This window comes from Dipteris shenzhenensis, chromosome 27, assembly GCF_047967505.1.
Source record: "Dipteris shenzhenensis isolate YYH24624 ecotype China chromosome 27, Dip_SZ_1.0, whole genome shotgun sequence".
NCBI classification, from domain to species: domain Eukaryota; kingdom Viridiplantae; phylum Streptophyta; class Polypodiopsida; order Gleicheniales; family Dipteridaceae; genus Dipteris; species Dipteris shenzhenensis.
Genome location: NC_141622.1, coordinates 44,915,436 through 44,941,449, shown reverse-complemented (window position 1 = coordinate 44,941,449; position 26,014 = coordinate 44,915,436). Strand labels below are relative to the sequence as shown.

The window sequence follows — 26,014 nt, the reverse complement described above, 5'->3', positions numbered from 1 at the left end:
TGCGTCTTGTTTGTTCCCCTCCCACAACTTTCCCCACCCTTCCACTCCCTCTCAGCCTGCCTGCCTCTCCCCATCTAGCTTTCCTCCTGACCTAGCATTTTCTTGACCTTGTTGACTTGTTATGTAATTACCCCATAGTTTCAATAATTTAGTTATCTGTAGATGTAGTGCTGATCATGGGATTTTGATTTGCCTCCTGTTCGCTCTTTGGGAGAGGGTGGGGGTCCTCAAGGTAGTCTCTACTAACCAAGACGTTCTAGGACTGACTCTATCTCTCGATGAACATACTACCACTCTTTCAATATAGCCTTGAGGTTCCATCCATTCTGCTCACCTAACATGACTGACGTCTTGGTTAGTAAACTCAAGGTAGTCTCTACTGACCGAGACGTTCTAGGCCTGACTCTATCTCTTGACGGACATACTATCACTGTTTCAATATAGCCTTGAGGCTCCATCCATTCCGCTTCCACATAGATCATTGCTTACTGATCTCAGAGGAGGGGTTTGTTGGAGCAAAGAGTAGGGAGAGGAGGTAGGGTGGGAAGAGGAAAGCAAAGATTGCAAGTAATGGAAATGGAATTGGAAATCAGTGAAAGAGAACTGAAAGTACTAAACCAATGAAAGACTTACATTGGGAAAGCTTGATGTTGACTCCAATGATATGACACACAATCACAAGTACAACCTTATATAATCTAGACACTGGACAGAGTACCAAAGTGCAGATGGGATATCTCCCACTATGACACATGGCATCCATAGGACACACCGGACTAAAACACACATAAACTCACTCATCTTGACTCTATTTCCTAACACACCCCCATAGAGGAAAGGTGAGGGACTACTGGAATGGAACCAAGAATAGAACATGGTAATGATGGGATCTACTAATTTGTGCACCCGTGTAACTCAGAGGCTAAAGTCTGAGCATGTTCAGAGGTTGATCCAACCACTTTCATGGCTTGAGACTCAACATGATTCAGAAGCTCATGTATTAGCATGGCTACATGACTAACTCATAGCTCTAGGAGCTACACCAGCATCTTGGAACTCGGCTAGGCTTGATAAAAGGACCCATCAAAGACCAATACAATGAGGCTCCCACAATACATCCTGCTCCTAGCTCCAAAACGAGACTAATTAGTGACCTGGACAAAGCAATACATCATTTTAGGAGGACTATCCATGGCTGAGAACCTTTCTTGACTCAAGGATATAAACACTGATGAGATTATTACAATCATTTTTATAACTATGAAACTTATCAATCTATAAATATGGAGAATTTATTATTAAAGGAGGTCATACATGAAACTATGTGTAGCCAAAAATGGTCACTCTTCCTCCCCTCTCCTCCAACCTTGCAACCCATCCTCTCCCTCTCCTCCTCCCTTCTTCTCCTCCCTCTTCCTCCTCCTCTTCCCTCCTCCTCCTCCTCGTCCTCCACCTCCTCCTCCTCCTCCTCCTCCTTCCTCCTCTCTCTTCTTTCCCCCATGCTCTTACACCTTCTTCCTCTCCCACTCCTATGCTCCCCCTAAACCCTTAGTTCCTCAACCCTTAATCTCCATGATCTACAAGGGAAACGAGTTCTCCACCATGTACTCTACTCTAAACCTTGGAACCTCTTCTAAACTCTGGAACCTCTCTCTAAACCTTGGAACCTCCTTCAAATACTTAGGGCAGAGTAACCATGACTCATGGACAGATTAAGAAAACAAAATCATCATCCTCAGGTTACCCAGTTCGAACTTCGAATTCAGGTCTATGCTAAGAAGCTTGATTTTGAAATAATAAAGCTTGCTCACGCAGACATAGCCCTGGGTAAGGCTTGGCATTCTAGGAAGAATCCAGCCATAGATTGGAAAAAGCACATTTATCAATTCAAGATGAATGATGTGCTGTATGTCTTACAAGGTGAAAAAGATATATCTCAAGGACCGTTGTTTCCGTAATGGAAGTTCAACAAGCTCAAGAAGAGTTTTTGTTTCTTTGTACAGCATCGGTAGAGCCAATTGATGGTCCTTCGGCTAGCACTGATGTTACCCAAAATGGAGAGATGGCCAAGCTAGCTGATCAAAGAGCAGAGGAGTTCTGTGATTGTTTTAGGGATGACTTACCTTATGGGTTACCTCCAGAGCAGAATGTTCAGCATAAGAGTGAACTCATCTTGGGGGCAGAACCTGTAAATAGACCTCCCTATAGGTTAAGTTTTACCAAAGAGAATATTCATGTAATCTGTCCATCCATTGATATCTGAGCACTGATACCCAACTGGTGAGGTACGAAGACAACTGGAAGAATACCTCAAGCTGGGGAAGATTCAACCCAATTTCTCACCTTTTGCTTCACCAATGATACTAAAAAAAAAGAAAGATGATACTTTTTGCCTCTGTATAGATTACAGAGCATTGAATAATATCACTATTAAGCACAGGTATCCGATGGCTCGGATCGATGATTTGCTAGATGCCTTACATGGGGCCGTAATTTTCAGTAAGATAGATCTTAAATGTGGCTACCATCAGATCCGTATTAGAGCCGAGGATGTGCATAAAACCGCTTTTAGAAGCAGGTTTAGACATTATGAGTTTTTGGTAATGTCGTTTGGACTTACCAATGCTAGAGCTACATTCATCATGCTTATGAACGATTTACTACGTCCGTATATCGGGAAGTTTGTAGTACACTTTATTGATGATATTCTCGTGTTCAGCAAAAGTATTGCTGAGCATCACGAACACTAAAGAATAGTGTTCAATACTTTGAGGAAAGCCAGTCTTTATGTAAATAAAAAGAAAACTGTACTGTGTATGGTAAGACTTGAATATTTAGGATTCATTATCACTCCTGAGGGGGTAGAAATGGATCCAAAGAAAGTGGCTGCGATACTGACTTGGCCTATCCCTCAGAGTTTGACCGCTTTGCGATCATTCTTGAGATTTGTCCAATTTTATCGAAGGCATATCAAAGGATATTCCGAAATAGTATCGCCATTGACTGATCTGACCTCAGATAAAGTACCTTTTATATGGGGACAGAATCAACAGGAGAGTTTTAACACCATAAAACAAGCTGTGGTCTCAGGACCGGTATTAAAAATAGTTGATCCCCAGAAACCGTTTTCCTTGAAACCGATGCAAGTGGCATTGCAGTAGGAGCAGTTCTCCTCCAAGAGGGAAGGCCAGTAGCCTTTGAAAGCAAGAAGCTTTCTCCCTCTCAACGAAATTAGCCAACTCATGAATTAGAGTTGTATGATGTTGTCCATGCTCTAAAAACATGGAGACATTATTTGTATGGGTCAGAGTTTTATGTTGATGTCAATCATGATACTCTGAAACATTTTTGTAAACAACCTAACTTGAGAGGCCACCAAGCTAGGTGGGCAAAACTCATGCAGAAGTTCAATTTGACGATTCGGTACCGAAGAGGAAAGGATAATAAAGTTGCTGATGTGTTGTCACGCATTATGCATAATATGAGTTTCACGGTATTAGAAAGTGCTCTAATGACCGAGATAAGAGAAACTCAAAAGGTGGACGAGTTCGTCCAGAGCCTTTGGCCTAAGGCTCATGTATTCGAACTCGGGGAAAAGGGTGACCTGGCATCCAGGAAAGGCCAAACTTATGCAAGATATACCATAAGAGATGGTATGCTGAAAAGAAATGGCAAGGTAGTAGTATCTAATTAGAATGATCTCAGGCAGAGAGTCATTCAACAATGCCATGATAGCCCATGTGCGGGACATCCAAGAGTCGAGAAAACGTATGATCTCATGAAGCGAGATTTCTTTTGGCCGAAAATGAGAAAACATATTCATGAATATGTGACACATTGTTTTTCGTGTCAGGTAAGTAAGGCAGAGCAGGTGAAGCCACCCGAACTTTTACAACCTTTGGAAATACCACTAGGTAGGTGGGAGAGCATTTCCATGGACTCTATTGTAGGTTTGCCTACGACACAAGGTGGATATGATTCTATCCTTGTGATAGTTGATCGTCTTACCAAGATGGCTCACTTCATTCCAACTAGAGATTCTGTTAGTGCCCCACAAGTGCCGGATTTGTTTATTAAACATATATTTCGTTTACATGGATTACCCAAATCCATAGTGTCAAACAGGGATGTCAAATTTACCAATCATTTTTGGACTCCAGTGTTTGAGACACTAAGGACTGAGTTGGGAATGAGTAGTGGGGATCATCCAGAAATGGATGGTCAGACGAAAAGAATCAACCAAATTTTAGAGGATATGCTTAGAGCATATGTGTCATTGAGGCAACATACATGGAACAAGTGGTTGCCACTGTTAGAATTTGCCTACAATGATAGAAAACATTCCTCTATAGGGTTCAGTCCGTTTGAGCTGAACTATGGTTATAGACCAACAAATCCAACTACAGTTGGAGTACCTCAGAAAGTGCCTAGTGCCGCGAACTTTGTGATTCAGATGCAGGAGATGCTAGCACTTGCGAGAGCTAACATCCGCCAAGCTATGGATAGAGCTAAGGCGTATGCGGATGAAAACAGATCCATTAGAGAATTTAAGGAAGGAGAGAGAGTTTTTCCTAGAGTTCCTTCGCACTCTAAGTCTTTGACTGCAGGAGAGTGTGCTAAGTTATTACCCCGATATTGTGGGCCGTGGTTAATTCTAAAAAGAATAGGCAAGGTGGCCTATAAATTAGAACTACCACAAGGTTGTAAGGTGCACCTAGTGTTTCATGTTTCTTGTATAAACAAATTTTTGCATACAGATGACTCACTAATGGAGGGTGTTGTTTTGCTTCAAGAGATAGAAGATAATGCAGGATGCAAACCAACAAGAATCCTGAACCAAGGAACAATGCAAGTACGCAATCGAAAGATACCCACGGTGTTGGTTGCATGCCATGGGTTACCTTTATCATAAGCTCCCTGGGAATCTGTATACCAGTTATGGAGAGTGTTCCCAGACTTTATCATCAAGGACGCTGATGCCTGAAGAGGGAAGGAATGTTACGCTCAAGTTGAGGCAACATGACCTCGGAAGGGTCAGTCGACATTTTCCTTTAAAGGATCAATGTTTGTATTATATTTATTTGGCCTTTACGTAAATGATAAAAAAGGAATCAAGGTCAAGGTCCTTGGTGAGGGTGACATGGCACAAGACTAGGTGAATCTAACGCTAAGGGGTCTAAATGCATTAAATGTGCCTAGGGGCAAATGATTTCAATGATATCCCAACAGGGGGTAAATGATGCATTGAGGAGAGGCCCTCAAATGTAGCCATGTGGCATACTAGATCCATCTAGGGAATTTTGGGGCTTGGTGGAATTTGCAAACTTGAGCCTTCACGTTGTTGACCATTCTAGAGTTTTTGCTACCACCAAGGTCGGCTGGGAGGAAATTCTATGTGCCTGCCCCGTGATAGACTATTAAACTGATGATGTGAAGCGAGTTAAAGATCGTGATCGTTATAAAGTGAGACTCTCATATGTAGTTTCACCAACATACGTATACACTGCCGAATAGCATCCCTAGCATCATATCTGGCCTGCGTGTCAGGGTCTACTACGAGAAGGGAGGTATAAAAATCTTTAGCAATATGCATGACAGCTTTACGATCTGTCTTTCAAACCCCGTCTGAGGCAGTAAGCTATGAAACACTTTCTTTACTAAGTCTTGGGTCAAGAGTAGAGAAAACATGTTTATTGACTCTACTTCTGATTTGAGTCTAGAATGACTCTCTGGAATGGAAGGCATACTCTGCTCTCTGATCTAAAAGTGTCTGTGGATGAGCCCTTGCTACAGCAAGGTGCTCCTGAATCCAAGCATTTGTAGGCTATTTTTGCTCTTCCCTCTGAAGGGTTGCCAGTTGCTAGCGAATACCAACCTCTCTCTTGAGAATATCACATCTCCTGGAATGAGCAATTGTGTGATACAAGTTGCTAATGTCATTGAAGGCATCTCAACCATGTTGAAACCACCTCCACTAATCCATGACTCTGCAATGGAGGCCCAAGAGGGTAGTAAAGCATGTTCCTAGTTAGTCCCTGGAGTCAAGAGGGGGATGTACCGTGGGATCCATGTATTGGCATTGATAGGGTGCGGAGACATGAGGCTCTGAGTCACATTTGGGACGTAAATCCATGTGAGTGCTCAATCTAACCTCTGAACCATGCTCAGACTTCAACCTCTGAGTTGGCATGGGAGCCATGTCTAGTTCAAACATTGCACAGTTTAGTATTCATGTCCCTGTCATATTCTATCCTTGGTTCCATTCCAGTAGTCTCTCACCTTGCCTTCATGAGGGGGTGTTAAAATATGAAGCCAAGTTGAGTGAGTTTGGTGTGTTCTAGTGTGAGTTCTAGTATAGTGTGTCCTATGGTTGCCGCGTGTCACATTGGGAGTTATCTCATATGCATAGGTGTTCATATGTGTGTGTGCTCTTATCTAAGAGTTGTACTTGTCTAGTGTCAAATCAATCAAGTATCAAGCTACAAGCTCTTTGGTCTACATGTGAGTACTTTCATTTGTTCATTGCTTAGTCATTTCATTTCCATTTCATTGTCTAGTGTCAAATCAATCAAGTATCAAGCTACAAGCTCTTTGGTCTACATGTGAGTACTTTCATTTGTTCATTGCTTAGTCATTTCATTTCCATTTCATTATGTCTTTCTTTAAGTATCATTATCTCTCTCCCTAGCCTATTCTCTCTCTCTCTCTCTCTCCTTCTCCACCATGTGCCTTCAAGAAAGACCGAGGAGAGAGGCAGAAAGAAAGAGAATGAGGCAGGGGAGGTGGGAAGGAAAGAGATGGAGATGGGAAGGAAAGAGATGGAGAGAGGAGGGGCTGAGGGAGGGAGGGGCTAATGAAGAGAGAGAGAGGAGGAGGGGCTAAGGAAGAGGGAGGGGGAGAGCGTAGAGGAGGCAAGGTAGAGGAGGAGGGGAGGAGACGGGTAGGGGAGGAGGGGACGAGGCGGGGTAGAGGAGGAAAGGGGGCTGGGTAGGATACGAGGGGAGGAGGCGGGGTAGAGGAGGGAAGGGGGCGGGGTAGGATAGGAGGGAGGAGGTAGGGTAGAGGAGGGAGGAGACAGGCTGAGGGGCTGGGGGAGGAGGGGCCAAGCTGAGGGAGAGAGGGAGCGGGAGAGGGGGCGTGGTTGAGAGAGGGAGGGGCTGAGGGAGGGAGAGGAGGAAGGGGGATGGCTGAGGAAGGGGAGGAGCTGAGGGAGGGACGGAAGCAAGGGTCGGGGAGGAGTAGCAGCCGAGACACTAAACTCTTGCTACCTCCACAGAGTTTGGGCGCTACCCTTGCTGGAAGTGTTCTTAGCCCTCCCCACTCTTGCTAAATCATTTTGTGAAAAGCCATGTATCTGCTCCCATTTGGCTAGCTATCACCTACTGCAAAGGCCAAACTCTACCTTGCCCATAGATAGTAGGCCATTGCTAGTCCAACGGTATGGTGATCAAGAGATGACCACACTTGGGTTTCATGACTCCTCATCAAAGCTCAACTCCTAGTGGGAATTATGCTAAACTTCCTCCTCTAGCTCACCAACATGGAGATCGCCCATCAAAGGAGCCTAATGTACCCAGGTGCTCAATCAGTCGTGGCACCTATTCCTTCCATTCGAGGACATGGAGATGATTCCTCGAGTTACCACGGGAGTACCATGACATCATTGGGTCCATCGATGCACACTTTCGCATGATTCTCAGTATCGTAATATGTGGGAACATCATGAAATCTTAAGTAATAGGAGAAAAGTAATAGGAGAATTTATGATTGCAAAGAAAACACCTAGTTCATTTTGAAGATACTCATTTTCTAATAAAACATAGTGGCTATCTTGAAAATAAACTAATGCAAAATAATGAACACCTGGATTGTAGGCTATCCATAGATGCCACTTATACCTTGGTATGAGCCTTGTAGGCCTAGTTATAACTATTGGTATAGTTAGTTTATGTACCATCTAGGTCAGTTAGAACACTTAGTCCAGTAAGGGCAGTTAGCCCTAGGGTTTTGTTATGTTGGCTCTCCCTTGAGCTTCCACACTTCAGTTTTTGCAACAATCTATTACAACATCTCGTTTCTCCATTGTGCTTCCATTTTTTAGCTTCCATTGCTTCCAACACCCAACAGTGGTATCAGAGCAGGTCGGGAATCTATTCCCTCAGCCATTGACAACTTCCCCAAGCTGTTTGGCAGCCTCTGGAACTCTCATTCTTGCTGGTCTTGCTGGTTTCACACTCCCACAAGTGTTTAAGACCTTTCCAAGCACTTCTGTCGCAAAAAACCTCATTTTGTCACGAGAAGACCGCACTTTGGAGCAACTCTCACGAAGGGAACTGTTTTTCGGTGCATTTTCCAGCCTGCTGCAGCAAAAAATGACCACGCACGAGCATTTACAGCATCTGTACATATTCCGAACATGTCCACACACACCCCCCCCCCCAAAAAAAAAAAAAAAAAAAGCGTTAGAAATTGTACTGAAATCCGTACATCTGTCAAAAATTGTATGGAAATCCATACACCAATCAGAAAATTCCGTACTTCTGTTCGGTTTGTCAGAATTTCAGTACATTCACTGCAGTATGGGCTGCCTCGGGGTGCGCGCCAATCATTTCCCAGATTTTCCAGCATTTCGGACTTGTCTCGAGCTGCGCGCCAGCATTTCGAAGCTGCCTCGAGCTGTGTGCCAGCATTTCGGAGCTGCCTCGAGCTGTGTGCCAGCATTTTGGAGCTGCTGAATTGATCCGGAGACTTCTCTTTGAGCCCTTCCCTCCTCATTTGGCATCCCTTTGCCTCGGGCTGCGAGCTTCTCTCCATTGGATCTCTTTCTCTCCATTTCTACATGCTCTCCTCCTCATGGGAGCACTTCTTTTGCCGTAATTCTCATTTCCAGCCCTCATTTGCTCGCTTTCAGAGCATGTCACTGCTGTTCATCATTGGGTAAGCCGTTGTTGCATTGGCTTTTTTCCAATTTCTGCTTCATTTGCATTTTGGAAAGGCCTCGTGTTGCCTTGGAAGGCCTCGTGTTGCCTTTGGGGATTTTGCTTGCAACAGGTACACCTTGGGACAGCAGAGTCTTTTCCAGACATAAGCTTTGAAGCTTGGGCAGTTTTTTGGCACTTGATTCTGAGAGGTTGCCTTTCTCTCATTTGCTTTGCCAATTGGTTGCCAAGAATCTATGGCATATTGTTTCAGGTTTTGAGGCCAGGCCTACACACACTGTTATTGGTGCTACACCTGCAGCCTCTGCTTCTTCAGGTGATGGGTCTTCAGGTGATGGTTCTACTGCTACAGCCAGGACTCCTGCACCTCCTGCTCTAGGTGCTTTGCCTCCTTCACAAGAGCAAATTCAGTGGGATGGTCGTGATGCCAAAGCACATGCCTTGATTGCTCTTTCAGTAAAATGGGTTATTATCCCTCATATTCAGTCTTGCAAGACAGCTAAGAAAGCATGGGATCAGCTTGCATCTTTGTATCAGGTGCGGAGTGAGGCGAGGGTTGCCTATCTCCGCAAGCAGTTGAAAGATTTAAAGCTTCATGAGGGTGGTAACATGGATGCCTATCTCACTAATGTGAAGGATTTGAAAGAGCAGTTGGCCAACATTGATGAGATTATGCCTGATTCTCAGTTGGTTTCTAATACCCTTGATGGGTTGCCTGATTCATATTAGGGCTTTGCTACTACATTAAGGTTGGTTGCAGGGGGTGATGCCAATCATTTCTCATTTGACCAGCTTGTTGCTCTTCTTCTTCAGGAGGAGCAGAGTTGTGTGAATCGCAATGCTACTATGGCTAGTGATCAAGCATTTGCTGCCCATCACACAAAAAACGGTAAAGGCAAGGTTTTTGCTGGAAAGCCCTCTCATTCCCATGCTGATCATTCACATGGTAACTCTTCTTCAAGGGATAATAAAAAGAAGAAGAGATGTAATTATTGCAGGAAACTTGGACATGATATTTCTGAATGCAGGAAGCGCATAGCATCTGAAAAGAAAAAGAAAGAGACTAGTCTTGCAGTATCTGGTTCTTCTAGTGCAGAAGCTCGACATGAATCAGTTTGAGGATTGCAAGCTAGTATCCACACCATTAGAGACTGGTTTTCACTTCTCTTCTGAGGATGGCAGTGGTACATGTGATGTCACTCTCTATCAGCAGGTAGTTGGTTGTTTGATTTACCTATGCCATACGAGACCTAATCTACAGTATGCTGTCTCACATTTGAGCAGATATATGCACAGCCCATCTATGCACCATTGGCATGCCGTGAAGCGTGTTTTCAAATATCTTAAAGGCACTCAGCATTTAGGCCTTCTTTATGGGGCTGATACTTCACTTGTCATGCATGGGTTCACTCATAGTGATTGGGCTGGCTGTTTTGACACTCGTGTGTCATATAGTGGCAACTGTTTTATGCTTGGTACTTCATGTGTTTCTTGGTTCAGCAAGAAGCAGAGTACAATTGCTACTTCTAGCTATGAAGCTGAGTACAGAGCGGCTTTTACAGCTACAGTGGAGTGTGTTTGGCTTCGGAAGCTACTTGCAGATCTTTGTGCGTGTCAGACTGCTCCTACTATCATCTTCACTGATAGTCAGAGTGCTTTGGCTGTCGCGCAAAATCCAGTTTTCCATGCTCGCACAAAGCACATTGAGGTTCACTATCACTATGTCAGAGAGCCATTATCAGCAGGTGATATTGAGTTGTCTTATGTTCCCACTGAAGACAACTTGGCATATCGTTTTACGAAGGCTCTACCTTGACATAAGTTTGAGGCTTTTCGGCAAGCTTTAAACTTAGTACCTTTTGTAACTTGATATGTTGTACTCTATATAGTCATAGGTTGCTATATCCTACGGGACGAACATGTGCAACCATGACACTAGATATTTAGGTATCCTGAGCCATGTCCAGGATACTTCAGCCCATACCATGGAGAAGGGTTTGTAGGCTATCTCATGGGCTATCCATAGATGCCACTTATACCTTGGTATGAGCCTTGTAGGCCTAGTTATAGTCAATCAGGACTATTGGTACAGTTAGTTTATGTACCATCTAGGTCAGTTAGGACACTTAGTCCAGTTAGGGCAGTTAGCCCTAGGGTTTTGTTATGTTGGCTCTCCCTTGAGCCTCCACACTTCAGTTTTTGCAGCAATCTATTACATCTCGTTTTTCTCCATTGTGCTTCCATTTTTTAGCTTATTGCTTCCAACACCCAACATGGATTCTATTATGATATGTTTTTTCCCTACAAATATCGATTTCCCCTCTTATTAACCATCTTCTAGGCAAGAATTTAACAATGTATTCCCCACCATTAAAAAGGTAGACAAGGCACAAATGGTAAGGTATTGTTTATGCTTTAGTCGTTTTTTCAACTCATACCTGAGTGAACATTATATGTGCTGTTTGCAGCTATATTCAAGACAAGATTAAAGCAAAACATGTGCAAATTGCAAAGCTCCAAGAAAAAAACGACCTTTTGCAGACACAGATTACAGAAACAGAACGCCAACTCACAACAAAGAAGGATCTTGCAGATATACTCCATGCTGTTGATTTTGATCAGCTTACCATCCAAAACCAGCAGCTCCTCACAAAAATTCGGGACCGGACACATGAATTCCACAAACTCAAGGCTAATAGCAATAGGGCTTCACAGGTGTAATCTTGAATATATGTTAATTTTTATAGTAATGCCAAGTTTGACCTTGATGTTTATTTGAAGGTACTGGATTATATTTGTAAGCTATTCAAAATCAAACGAATACATTAGCAAACAAAATAAAAATTGAACTTCTATTACGCATGACCAAAATACATGGAGTAGGAAGAATCCTGTTTTTAAAAAACCTCTAATAACTCAAGTAAATAAAAGGTGAGGCTATTGGAACCAATCTAGAGAATGGACGTGCCATGAGGGCGCTGTGCCACTGTAAGTGAAAAATAAACCTTGGTTCCACACTCTCACGAAGGCCGCTCTCCTAGCCTTGCTGCATGTGGTGAGCCCTAAACTCTGCTCCAAGTGACCATGAGGGTTACTATATAATAACTTGCTAGATCACTGAGAGGGACTCAAAAGCACATGGTCCCATCAAGGGCCTTTAAGTAGTTATCCAAATCTGCCAAACAGTGAGACTAGCAATGATCTCTCAAGCGAGTCTATGGAGGGGGTGTCTGAGGGGAGGGGTTCCTATCCTTCCGGAGGTGTTACCGGAGGCCAAAGGCCGCTGGCGTGAGAAGCATGAGTGTTGCAATGCTCTAATGCAATGGATCGCGCAGAGTGCACCGTGCAATGGTGTGCGAGTGTCGTATGCTATACTGCAGTGAACGATGACGTACACGAGTGCACTATGCTAAATGACAATCACCTGAGAACTCCACAACATAAGCAGAATAAGAAAATCTCGTCATACACTAGTGAACGATCCTCATATCGGGAAGAGACAAGAAAAATGAGAAAGTGACCAAGATGGCCAAAGTACATATCACTGAACCAATGTCTCCAGGTCACAAGTCGCAAGTCACAAGAACACACAGGTCTATCCCCATAGTAGACAGAGGGTACACACAAGTCTCTCCACACTCTCTCTTTGGCGAGCTCGTAGCTCCAGCTTCTATCTCTCCTCACACTCTCCTTTCTCCCGCTCTAGTGCCGAACGCTGAATGCCCCCTGCTGAATGTCCCTCTCCCCCTTCGCCTTCATCCTCATCCCCGCCTTGGAGGGCCCCTTCTTCACTGAGAATCCCCCCCTTTCTTCCCATTGGTCATCCTCTTATTTCCTTAGCTGTTGAGGATAGCCGTTGCGCCACTGGCTCTTTTGATGGCTACGGCGACTTCCTGACTCCCTGACTCGCCAACCTCTTCTAGTCAGGATGGTGTAAATTCTCCATGTGCAGGTGAGCTGGATCACCCCACCATTGAACCACTGAACCACTGTGTACCTGTAAATACTCCTGACTGCTCCATGTGCTAAGCTCACTCTCCATGAGCGTAGCTCTCGATGAGATCGCCTTGGGCATGATACTCCTGGTTGACATGTGGTTGACATGTGTCAACGCATGGTTGCCTCGGATAGTACTCCTGGATGAACCCGTGTGATCCCCTCCTCGTGTCGTGTGGTTGACCTGTGTTGACACATGGTCAACATGTGGTCAACCCATGTCGTCATGTGGTCAACGCCCGTCGTCGTGTGGTTAGGGGTGTTTCTATTGTAACAATTTCCCCCGCAACTATCATTCACCGTCCCGGTGAATAGAAATGGAGGACCGTCAAAGAAAAAAGAACTTACAAACCATTGAGATGGTGATGGAGTAGGAAAAGAAAATGGTACAGACCATGTGGTTGGCCGTGCGAGTAATTCCAAAATTTGTATCAAATTGAAACTGGAAAAATAAACTGCTGCTTGATAAGGGACAGCATGGAAAATTGCAAAAAAAACTGAGTACATCGTGAGATAAACACCCTGATATTTACATTGAGAGCCAAGCAGCTTGGCAAAAATCTAACAGTGAAAAAAAAAAAAAACCCAAAAACCCATGTATTAAATTACTGAGGGAGGTCATCAGTAGCCTTCTCCTCTGCCTCCTCCTCTTTCGCCTTCGTATGTGGCTCTGTGGCCTTTTGCTCATCCCTTTGCTCTACCCCTGTCATATGTAGCTGTGGATGGGGTGTTTCCTCCTCAACCTCAAGCGTGTCCATCACATTTCTCAGATTTTCATACTTGGCTTTATACCAGTGGTATCGCCGATAGTAGTGATCCTTTTGCCCTTGCAAGGTGAACTGGGAAGTCTGGAGGGTGGCCAACTGTGTCCGAAGATCTGTGAATTCTTCTTCCATGGATGAACGCTTCTTTTCCAATTCAGCTACTCTAGATTCTGATTTTTCCTTGGCAATCTATGAGGAAGACAACGACTCCTTTAACTATGTGATCTCCTCCTGAAATCTGGTCACGTCAGTGACATGCTGGCTTTGCAAAGTTGCCAGAGCTGCTGCATGCTGGCTGTGTAGTGTTGTGATTTCAGCTTCCCATTCCTGCTTGTGATTGTGGAGGCGATCCTCAAGGGCAGCCTGCTGAATGTTCCAAGCGATGTCACGCTCGTGAATAGCTGAGTCCTTCTCTTTTTGCCACCTTTCCTCCTGTTGCCGAAGTGTCACCTCTGTGGCGTGCTGCTGGGCTGCCTGAGCTCTCTCGAATTCTAACTTCAAATGTTGCTGTTGGGAGAGGAGCTTATGAGCATAACCTGTGGAATTGAAGATCATTGTCCCTAGCTGCGTGAAAGTCTCATCCATGATACGCTGAGCAAGATGCAAGGACCTCTTCATCCAGGCGTACCTACCGCTGTAATTTATCCTGTCTGCCAAATTAATCACGTCCCCCAATTCCTCCAACATGTCAGGGAGAGCTCCCTCTTCCTCCGTTGACAGGTTTCCTGTAGGTGCTAATTTATTTAAGTGCACAAAACATGTTGAGGCCCTCGAGGTCTCTCTGTTCTATGCGAGGTATTCCTGCAAGGGAATGGTGAAGATTTGATTCAGATCCTCCTCTTCCCCACAGACTGGTGAGCGTTTCCTGTGAGGAACAGATAGTAGTTGGCTGTAATCTTCACTCTGTTTTTCCATCAGGGAAACATTTGAAAGCGGTGGGCCTGATGAAGCAGCTATGTAAGCTGTGAACATAACATTCTCATGAAGGGGTGGGCAATCCACAGACTGGGGCAAACTCCCTCCCTCAAATACCTCCTCTGATGCTGAAGTGGATGATGGAGGATCTCCTGGGGAGGGGCTCCCACTCTGATCTCTGCTCCTATCTCTGCCCTGTGGTGCTCGTGGGGAGGCCGAAATGTGAAGTACTCCCTGAGATGATAGCCCCTGAGAAAGCCCTTGGGAGTTAGGACCCAAGGTAAGATTGAGGTCCAACACATGGTCAGAGGTCGCCTGAACTGTGGTGATGATTGCATCGGTGAAAGTGGTGGGGAGGGAAGATGAAATAGCTGCAATCCTTCGCAAAAATACACTTTTCAAGGAAGTCACTGGTACAACGGTCGTCTTTGGTATAACAGTCGTCGTCACTGGTACAACAGGGGGTGTACCTGGTGCAATCCATCCCACTGAAAGTTTGGAGATCCCTGGAGAAGCCTGAACAAGTGTGATTGATGGAGATGCAAGTTCGGTCACGGGCACTGGCCAAGTGGCTGATGGAGATACAAGACCTGTCACTGATGGGTAACACCTATAGCATAATATACTGAAGAAGCTCCGGGCCAAACTACATCAGGTAGCGCTCGCCGAGGTGCCCTCCGGGGAGCAACTCTATGAGGACCGGCTTCGACACCAACAGCAAGGAAAAGTCCTTGCCCTCCATTGGGTCAAGGGGGAGCAGCCCTTTCGACATAACCATAGGATCCAACCAAGGGGAGCAGCCCATGGTATGAATGGATCCTCCAACCATGGTCCTTGAAGGGATCAAATTCAAACGGGCAAGTTTGAATTGATTGGCCCTTACAAGCGGCTATTGGAGGAAAAGGACCAAAGGAGGAAAGGCTGCTTTAAAGAAAGCGGCTGATCGTTTGAAGCAAGGGGACTAAGTCCCTCCAAAATCATCAACACTTCACATACACAGCAATTCAAATCCAATCGACGACTGCCTGAGGTGTAGCTTGGGAAAGCAAAAGGAGAGAGAGCTGAAAGCTCCCTGGAAAAAGAGCCCTGAGTGTTGGTGAGGATTTTTCACAGCATCTGAGAGATGCTTCTCTTGAAATCTTCACCCTGTGGCGTTTTGTCCACAGGGTCCCTTTCCTTTTGATTTAATCTACAAGCGGCTTCAGTCATGCTGTCTCTCTCTTTGGCCTATGGACTTTCTGAGTGTTAAGGTAGCTAGGCCTTAGAGCAACGCTCCCCTCCCCTTCGTCACGTTTTGGCTGTGCAAGTACTTCAGGGAGTTTCCCTTGGAGCCAAAGGACCCTCCAGGTCTGAGGAAGGAGCCCCTCGATTGACAGCTCGCTTGGTACAAGGTGGGAGAAGCTTCGAGCGTTGAAGCGCTGGCTCAAAAAGCCCATTCGTCGATCCAAAGAGCAATAAGTCCCAGCCTAGCCTTGGAGGCTGAGTGAAGGAGCTTTGAGGCTCCATTGATCGAGCCCTTTGGAGAAAAGTGTCGCCCCGCCATCACAATTACAAGGCCAGGCCCATGATATAAGCCTTGCAGTGGAAAAGAAGAACGACCTCGACAGAGGTTTTCGCTAATTGACAGAATCCGACAACGAAGGTAGACGGAAATACACAGTCCAGCTCTCTAGGCCCCTCGTGAGCAACCGATCGCTCCTCCGCCCGCACTTGATCTTCTCCGAGTTCCTCTTGAACCCCAAGAGGTTTGCGAACCAACAACAAAGCATTTCGACGTATGCATGGAGGCGGAGAGGCTATCGTAGCCCCGAGACCAAAAGCTAGTATATAAGCTTATATATAAGCTTATGGTAAAGATGGAGTCTCAAGCAAGGCCACGGCCCCGGTGGTTAGCCAGGCTGTGAGGTATCTCGTCTATCTACGCAGAGGTCAGGGGTTCGATTCTCAGGAGCGGAGACAGGGCGCGAGACGACGAGGGGGTCGACCCCCTTTTGTTTCCCCAACTAGTACACGTTATATCCTAGTGGTACCTCTTGGTTACATCAACCAAGGATTAGCCTGGCGGTTGGCGCTTCGTGTGAGATACAGGAGGTTGTGGGTTCGACTCCTAGCGCGGCTGTGCGCAAAAAATCTTTTGGAAGCGCCCACGATCGGGAGAGACACAATATATGTTAGGGGCTCGTCTTGGTTACACTAACCAAGACTGGAGCCCTTGGCTAGCCTAACGTTGGTTCTGCGTGTACTAAGCTGGAGGTCCTAAGATCGATTCTCATCACGGTTGGCGCATTCTTTTGGACATACCACTATCTTTGGAGGCACCGCCATCCCCTTTTGGCAGTTCTGCCAGTTTGGTCCCGGTTAGCTAAATTTAGCCTCAACTAGCCGGAGTAGGGGGTTTCTGACTTCACGGGCGTGTTTCCCCGCATGTCTTGAGTCGCTTGAGAAGGAAGGCAGGCATTCCTTTTGCTACATGGCGCTCCGGTAAGCTTTAGAGGACGGAGAGCTTCTTCATAACCCGTAGCTCACGGAAGGAGTTCCAGTCCATTATTCTGAGCATTTGTTGGTCAGTTAACCTTTGTGAAGGTGAAGGGCATTCAGTGAGGTGGAGTTCCACTCAGCAGCGCATCCAAAACTCAGTCAAGCCGATTCTTTGGATCCCAGTAGGGGACCAACCCGGGGAGCAAGGGAAAAGCAAAAAAATTTCGAGGAGAGAACTTTGCCCTCGTGACAGTGGTATCAGAGCTGAAAGAACTGAGCAGAGTCAGTTCACCCAAAGTTTCAGCTTGATCAGTTTGGGGAGTCAAGTGAGTTGACAGTTTTTTCCCAGAGTCTGTGTTTTCTCAGACAGACAGTCCAGCCAGTTGGAGACCATCTTCTCAGTCATGGGTGACTCAAATGAGGTCAATGGTGCTGAACCAAGCAATACCAAGAGTCGGACCAAGTTCAAGTTCCGGGAACATGATGCAAGGCTTGAGGCCATAGAGCTTGCTCTCAGTGAGTTGCAGACCAGCCAGGGGCTGTTACAGCAGCAACTTTCGGAAGCAAAGATTGAGCTTGCTCATGTGATGAGCAAGCTAATCAAAGATGATGGGATCGGACCATCCGGAAGGCATCGGGTCAAGCTCAAGGAGCCCAAACCCTACAAGGATGCACGAGAGGTAAAGGTATTGGAGAACTTCATTTACGACATGCAACAATACCTTGCCCTTGCCAAGATAGTCGAGCCCCAAGAGCAAGTATTTCATGCCTCAACCTACTTGGTGGACGATGCTAAGCTATGGTGGAGGAATTACAAGGAGGATGAGAGGACCAACTGCAACACCTACACCATTTCCTCATGGGAGGAGCTCTCACAAAGGCTGAGGCTGCAATTTCTGCCCTCTGACATTGAATGGAAGGCTTGGGATGCCTTGAACAGTCTCAAACACACCGGAACCCTGAGGGAGTTCATCAAGGCTCACTCCTCCCTTATGCTACAGATCAAGGAGATGAGTGAGGCTGACAGGTTGTACTACTTCATCAAAAGGCTGAGGCCTTGGGCACATGACGAGCTCATGAGGAAGCATGTCAAGACGGTGGCTGAAGCTTATGAGGTGGCTGACCGCCTTACCGATTGGCAAGAGAAGAACCACGGTGGTGACAGACAAGCTCAAGCCAAGACCAAGCCAAGGGATTCCCCCATTCAACAAGAAGAAATTCAAGCGGTTTGGCTCCAAGAATAAGAAAAAGTACCACCCAACGGGAGAGGTTTCAGTTGAGCAAGCCAAACCTAAGTTTACTACAGCTCAAAAAGGCAAAGGCAAAGTGAACACTACTCAGCCCAAGAGCAGTGTGGGATCGGTGAAGGCTTCATCGAGTCTTTCAGCCCCAAAAGGAAGCGGATGCTACATTTGCACGGGAGCACACTTTGCTAGGGACTGCCCTATGAGACAATCACTACATACCATCCAGGAAACAGAGAATGAGCAGCCCACTCAGACCATGACACCCCTCCAGCTTCTAGGAGCAATGAGTGAGGACAAGGTAGCCTCCGATTTACTGTTTATTACTGCAACAGTAAATGGACACCTAGTACGGGCTATGGTGGACAGTGGGGCCAGCCACAACTTCATCACTCACATGAAGGAAAAGGAGATTGGGCTGAAGGCAAACATGAGGAAGGGAAAAGTCATGAAGACAGTGAACACCCCGGGCCAAGCAGTGGCAAAGGGAGTAGGTGTGCAAGTAGGAGGCTGTTCCAACAGATCTGAGTTTTCAATCGTCCAAATGGACGACTTCGAGATAGTGTTTGGGCAAACCTGGCTGAGAGCCAACAGAGTACTCATCAGTAGCCATGGTGAGTAGTTAGTTTTCTGCAAAGAAGGAGGTTGGGAGATGGTGAAAGCTTCCAAGCAAAAGGGAGGCCCTTTACCCCAACTCCTCTCAGCCATGCAGTTAAAGAAAGCAGTAAGGCAGGGGAAACAAGCCTACCTAGTGGTCATCAAGGAGCATGAGGAGGACTCCGTTTCAGCCAAAAGACATGTACCACATGAGGTTCAGGCCTTGTTGACAGAATATGCAGATATCCTACCTGAGAAGCTTCCAAGGGAGCTTCCTCCAAAGCGGGAGATTGATCATAGGATAGAAGTGTACCCTGGTTCAGATCCTCGAGCCAAGGCACCCTACCGTTTGTCTCAAGATGAGAACAAGGAGCTAAAAGCTCAGTTGCAAGAGTTGCTCGAGGCAAGATTTATCCAACCCTCAAAGTCTCCATACGGAGCTCCTGTTCTCTTTGTCAAAAAGAAGGAAGGAGAATTGCGTCTTTGTGTGGACTACCGGGCTCTCAACAAGGTTACTGTTAAGAATTGGTACCCCCTTCCCAACATGAGAGAGTTGTTTCATTCTCTAGTGCATGCTTGGTACTTCACTAAGATAGATCTAAGATCCGGGTATCATCAAATCAGAATTTCTGAGGCTGATGTGGAAAAGACAACTATGAGGACCAAGTATGGCTCATATGATTGGAAGATGTTGACTTTTGGGTTAACCAATGCCCTGGCAACCTTTTCAACACTCATGAATGGTATTTTCCATGACCTACTAGATGAGTGTGTAGTCGTTTATTTAGATGATATCCTCATCTATTCAAAGACTATCAAGGAGCATATCAAGCACTTGAGGGAGGTGTTTGACAGGCTGAGAGCAAACCAACTGTTCTTGAAGGAGAGCAAGTGTGATTTTGCAAAAGAAACCGTCCAATTTCTAGGTTTCAAAGTGAGCCAAGGAAAGCTCGTGATGGATGAGAGCAAAGTGAAAGCTATAGTGGAGTGGCCTACCCCAAGGAGTGTGCATGTTGTGTAGGCATTCAACGGGTTAGCTTCTTTCTATAGGGCATTCATTGACATGTACAGTGAGATCATAGCTCCTCTTACCAATCTTACAGGAATGGGGTCCTAAGCATGAGAATGCTTTTCAGAAACTGAAGGAGGCTGTGAGCAGCCAGCCAGTCCTAGCACTTCCAAATTTTGAGAAGCCCTTTGAAGTGCAGACAGATGCCTCAGATTTTGCCATAGGAGGTGTCCTCTTACAAGACAGGCATCCTATAGCCTTCGAGAGTCGGAAGCTGATTGATAGGGAGACCTGTTATCCTACTCATGACAAGGAGATGACCGCGGTGGTGCATTGCTTAAGGACTTGGAAGCATTATCTCTTGGGCAACCACTTCTCTGTTTTTACAGATAATGTCACTACATCCTATTTTGTGACACAGCCTAAGTTGTCTCCCAAGCAAGCAAGGTGGCAGGATTTTCTAGCCAACTTCGACTTCGAGATCAAGTACAAACCCGGCAAAGAGAATGTAGTGGCAGATGCCCTCTCTCGAATCCCCTACTTGGCTGCAGTCCCAATTCTGCATGGGTCAACAGTTTTGGAAGAGATCAAAACACGGTATGGGGAGGATGAATTTGCCAAGAAGATACTTGGGACTGAAGCAAAGCGGGCACACATCAAGGTACGTGATGGGGTCATCTATTTCAAGCAACATAGAGTATATGTCCCATGTGTGGGAGGCTTGAGAAAGAGAATGATCAAGGAACACCATGATCCACAGTGAGCAGGTCATCCAGGATAGGAAAAGACTCTTGAGTTGCTCTCAAGAAACTTTTGGTGGCCTCTAATGGAGAGGGATGTAGATGCCTATGTGAGGACTTGTCACATTTGTGGGCAAGACAAAGCGGAAAGGATGAAACCAGCAGGGCTGCTTCAACCCCTAGACATTCGATCCAAACCATGGGGGAGTGTCTCCATGGACTTCATAACCTGTCTACCGAACAGTGAGGGATACACGAGCATATTTGTGGTGGTGTGTAGACTCACAAAGTATACACACTTCATTCCATACAAGGGTACTTTGGATGCCCAAGCAACAGCAAGGCTCTTCTTCAAGTTTGTGGTCAAACACCATGGGCTACCGAAGGAGATTGTGTCTGACAGAGATGGGAGATTCACTGGCACTTTCTGGAGCACTCTGTTTGCAATGTGTGGGACTAAACTTGCGTTTAGCAGCTCATATCACCCTCAGTTTGACGGACAAACTGAGAAGACAAATCAGTTCGTGGAGGATTTTCTCAGGCACTATGTCCAGGGAGATCAAACTGACTGGTATGTTCATCTAGATGCAGCAGAATTCTGCTATAATAGTTGGCAGCATTCTTCTAGTTGCGTAGGAGAGGGGGGGAGGGGGGGGGAAGGGGGTTGTGCAAGAGAGGGGGGAGGGGGGGGGGGCGTAGAGGGTGGGGAGGACGGTCGGGTAGAGGGAGAGGAAGGGGGGGAGGTTGCGCCGAGCTATGATAAAGCTTTTCGGGTTTTAATCTCTCTCTCTCTCTCTCTCTCTCTCTCTCTCTCTCTCTCTCAATACCTTTTTACTCTCAGTGCCATACCCATGACAGACAATGACATACGGAGGTTGTCCTCATCTGTCCCCTCCTCCCCCGTTACAGCTTCGCACCGATTATGACATCTACTTTGGAGGGGCCCTTACTTCTGCTAGCTCCAACTGTTGCTCTCTCACTGCCTGCTGCAGATAAGAAACCATTCCTTGTTCAAAATTTGCTTTGCTTCTGTAGTTACATAGTTGTCTGGCAAGTTTCCAGAGTAGGTTTTGGTAAGAGAAAGAGATGAGTGTGACAATGGGTGGAGAGAGAAAGTATTGGTAGGAGAGAGGTGGGGGAGTGACAGGGTGGAGAGAGGAAGTGTTTCTAAGAGGGAGGTAGAGGTAGTCAAGAGGGTGGAAAGGGAATGAGTTTGGAAGAGAGAGGTAGAGGTGGACATAGGGTGGAAAGAGAAGGATTTTGTAAGAGAGAGGTAGGGGATGGACATAAGGTGGAAAGGGAAGGATTTTGTAAGAGAAAGGTAGGGGGTTGACAGAGGGTGGAAAGAGAAGATATTTGTAAGAGAGGTGGGGGTTGGACAGAGGGTGGAAAGAGAAGGTGTTTGTAAGAGAGAGGTGGGAGATTGGACAGAGAGTGAATAGAGAAGGTGTTTGTAAGAGAGAGGTGGGAGGTGGACATAGGGTGGAAAGAGAAGAAATTTGTAAGAGAGAGAGGGGTTGGATAGAGGGTGAGAAGAGATGTTTGTAAGAGAGAGGTGGGAGGTGGACATAGGGTCGAAAGAGAAGGAATTTGTAAGAGAGAGATAGGGATTGGACAGAGGATGGAGAGAGAAGAGGTTTGTAAGAGAGAGGTGGGGGTTGGACATAGGGTGGAAAGAGAAGGTGTTTGTAACAGAGGTGGGGGTTGCACATAGGGTGGAAAGAGAAGGTGTTTGTAAGAGAGAGGTGGGGGTTCAACAGAGGGTGGAAAGAGAAGGTGTTTGTAAGAGAGAGGTGGGGATTGGACAGAGGGTGGAAAGAGAAGGTGTTTGTAAGAGAGAGGTGGGAGGTGGACAGAGGGTGGAAAGAGAAGGGGTTTGTAAGAGAGAGGTGGGGGTTCGACATAGGGTGGAAAGAGAAGGTATTTGTAAGAGAGAGGTGGGGGTTGGACAGAGGGTGGAAAGAGAAGGTGTTTGTAAGAGAGAGCTGGGGGTTGGACAGAGAGTGGAAAGAGGAAAGAGAAGGTGTTTGTAAGAGAGAGGTGGGGGTCGGGGACAGAGGGTGGAAAGAGAAGGTATTTGTAAGAGAGAGGTGGGGGTTGGAAAGAGAAGGTGTTTATAAGAGAGAGGTGAGAGGTGGACAGAGGGTGGAAAGAGAAGGTGTTTGTAAGAGAGAGGTGGGGGTTGGACATAGGGTGAAACGAGAAGGAATTTGTAAGAGAGAGGTAGGGGGTTGGACAGAGGGTGGAAAGAGAAGGTGTTTGTAAGAGAGAGGTGGGGGTTGGACAGAAGGTGGAAAGAGAAGGTGTTTGTAAGAGAGAGGTGGGGCTTGGACATAAGGTGAAAAGAGAAGGAATTTGTAAGAGAGAGGTGGGGGTTGGACAGAGAGTGGAAAGAGAAGGTTTGTGACACAGGATGCAAAGGGGAGGCCATAGTTAGAAAGAAAGAAAGAAAGAAATTTTATTAAAGGTCCACGGAAGGCCATACATGGCCTATGGGACACGAAATCATCCGAAAGGAAAATACATCATCAACGATGCGCCAACTAGGTGGCCTCATCGTAATACAGCTAAGATGCCAAAAATGGCTACAGAAATCCTAGATACAAAATGAAATGAAATAGAGTACCAAAAATGCCTAGATACAAAATGTAAAATATGAAATATGAGGAACATCGTCTTCCCTAAGGGGTCTGTGATCCAAAGAAATTATGGAAGTCATGGCCATCGACCATGCCTCCTGCCATGAGTGTGAAGATCTGGGCAAGTGTCAAGTGGGCTGCTGGCGGTGCTAAGTCTCCATGGAGCAATCTCCTCCGAAAATCTGCCATCATCCTCTGTCGTCTAGAAATAAAGCGACGGGTACGGCCTCTGTGTAAGATCATCCTGCGGTGCTTCCGGATCATGTCATATGTACATCCTCGGGGTGGAACCATCGGTGGTCTCTGGCAAGATGGGCTATCTCTGTGCTCATGGTCCTGCGCCTCGTCCTGCTCCTCATGAATAACCAGGTCTCTGGCAGGGATGCAACGGTGCTCTCTGAGGAATCTCTCTCTGTATCTGGTGATCTCCCTGATGAACAACGCTAAGCAATACTGATCCTCATACTCCATAATCCGAGAGAGAGGTCCAAATCCGTGCCCAAATAAACAGTGAAATCTGCCACGGATCTCATAATATAAAGGGCATCTGCAAACAAAGTGCTCCTCAGTCTCCACCTCCCCCATAGTGCAACAAGGGCATATCCTAGTCTCTCGCCTGGGTCTATGTCCGGTAGCTGTACGACGCATCCTGCCGGCCTCAACGTCTAATCTGTGGGAAGATACCCTGAGCTGCAATCCTGAGTGAGTGCGACATATGAACGCCGATATATCCTGGGGATATGATGAAGCCATCCTCTGAAATCCTGAGAAAATGGTCACGGTATGTGGGCATCTTCGTAGGAAGCTCCGTGGGATGAACCCAAGCGCAAAACCTGTGTAGCTGCAACAAATCTGCCCTGATAACCTGACTGAGCTCATGTCGAGTGAGAGGGAGGTGAGGGGCATCTATGCTGTATCGAAATGGTGGCAGCCTATCCATATCCAAGCCCAACGAGGTGAGCCATGTGGAGAGTGTGTGGTACCAACAAAAAGTATGACCTCTCTCCGCTAACATCTGCGAGGATGTCAGTGCTAGCCACGGTAATCGTGCTCTGCCTGCTGCTGAGTCTCCGAGCGCCCTGATCCTATGCAAGTATGTAACTGACTGAAATGCTGCATCTAGCGCTAGGGGTGTAGCTCCAAACTCTGCGAGCATAATCTGATGCGGTACCGTGGGTTTCGCTCTGATCAATCTGGAGAACATGATGATCTGTAACCTCTCTACTCGTCTCCAATCTGCAACACTGAGATCTCCTGCCCAAAAGGGGCTAGCATACATGGCTGCAGGTCTCACCAGCGTATCGGAAAGTAAGGACTTCGTGTCGGGATGCTGAAAATGTGACTGTGCACACTGCCTTTCGAGAAGAGCCAACGCGGCATACCCTCTACTAATCCTATCTCGTGCTGCATGCGTCATGGTGAAGACTGGACCTCTAAATGTGGCACCCAAATATGTATACTCCCTGACTAGCTCCACCTCCTGCCCATCAAATGTGAAAGAGAACTCGCCTCTCCTATAAACCTGGTATGACGTGTTGAAGACCATGACTTTGGTCTTCCCAAGGTTTACAGATTTGCATAGAGGAGAATCGGTATCGTGGATCCTGCTAGTAAAGAACCTGTACCACCCATCGTCTGTATGTACATCTCTAACTCATTGATATAGAGACCAAAGAGTGTCGGAGACAAAGGACACCCCTGCTTCACCCCTATCGTACTGCGTACTTCCCCCGACAGCCCCGCCCGTGTCCTGACTCTACCTGTGACTCTCTCATACAAGGCCATGATCGCCCATTGAATCTCCCCACTGAATCCCAAGTCACGAAGTCGCTGGAAGAGTCTGAAACGCGGCACAGTGGCAAATGCCTTTCTGAAGTCCACGAAGCAACAATAGAGCCGTTGCTTACGTGACTTCGCCTCCTCAATCAAAGCCCTGAGTGTGAAGATATGATCTAGAGTCGAGTACTCTGCACGAAATCCTGCCTGCCCTCTAGCTCTCATACCTGTCGCCTCGGCATGGTCATTTATATGTCCTTCTAGAATGGTCGCATAAATCTTGGCCATGACATGGCCAATCATAATGGGCCTGTAGTTCGACGCCTCCAAAGGATCCCCCGACTTGTGTATGGCTCCTACCCCATCTCCTTTACTTCCATCTCCCCCATCACTTCCGGTTACCTCCCTTGCCTCAATCCCAACCCTTTCCTACCCACCTCCTCTACTCAATCCTCCTCCTCCCCCTCCTTCAGCTTCACCCCCTCCCTCTAAATACGGCCACTTGTGCAGGTAGGAGTCTGCCTTCCAAAGTGGCCAAGTAGACTCCACCACTTGGGATAAGCTTGGCAATGAAAAATGGGCCTGTCCAACCACTTACAAACTTAGGTTTGTGTTTGAGAGACTTACTCGAATACACGAGTACTAATTCACCAACTTTGAAATTTCTTTTTCTGAGGTTTCGGTCATGCCAAGCTTTCTGTTGTTTCTGCCACAGTTCTTGAGCGAAAACTGCTTCACGTCGACGCTCAACTAGTGCCTCCAAATCCCACAAGTGTTCCATTGTGCAGGCTTCAAAGTTGTCATTTTTGTCTGGAACAACCTAATGGGTGTCAAGATGAAATTCATAAGGCATGACAGCCTCCAGTCCATAAACCAGCACGAAGGGTGAATACCCAATACTTGCCTTATAAGCAGTT

General features: G+C 46.4%; 1 protein-coding gene across 2 annotated transcripts in view; it reads left to right on the top strand.

Moving 5' to 3' along the window:
- LOC147884369 (uncharacterized) overlaps window positions 1-26,014 on the top strand; it is a 112,776-nt gene that overhangs the window by 46,479 nt on the left and 40,283 nt on the right. For both annotated transcript variants that reach the window (XM_087399068.1, XM_087399067.1), the window contains exon 3: window positions 11,408-11,654. In XM_087399068.1, coding sequence (XP_087255194.1) covers window positions 11,408-11,654 — 247 coding nt within the window. The remainder of the gene's footprint in view (window positions 1-11,407; window positions 11,655-26,014) is intronic.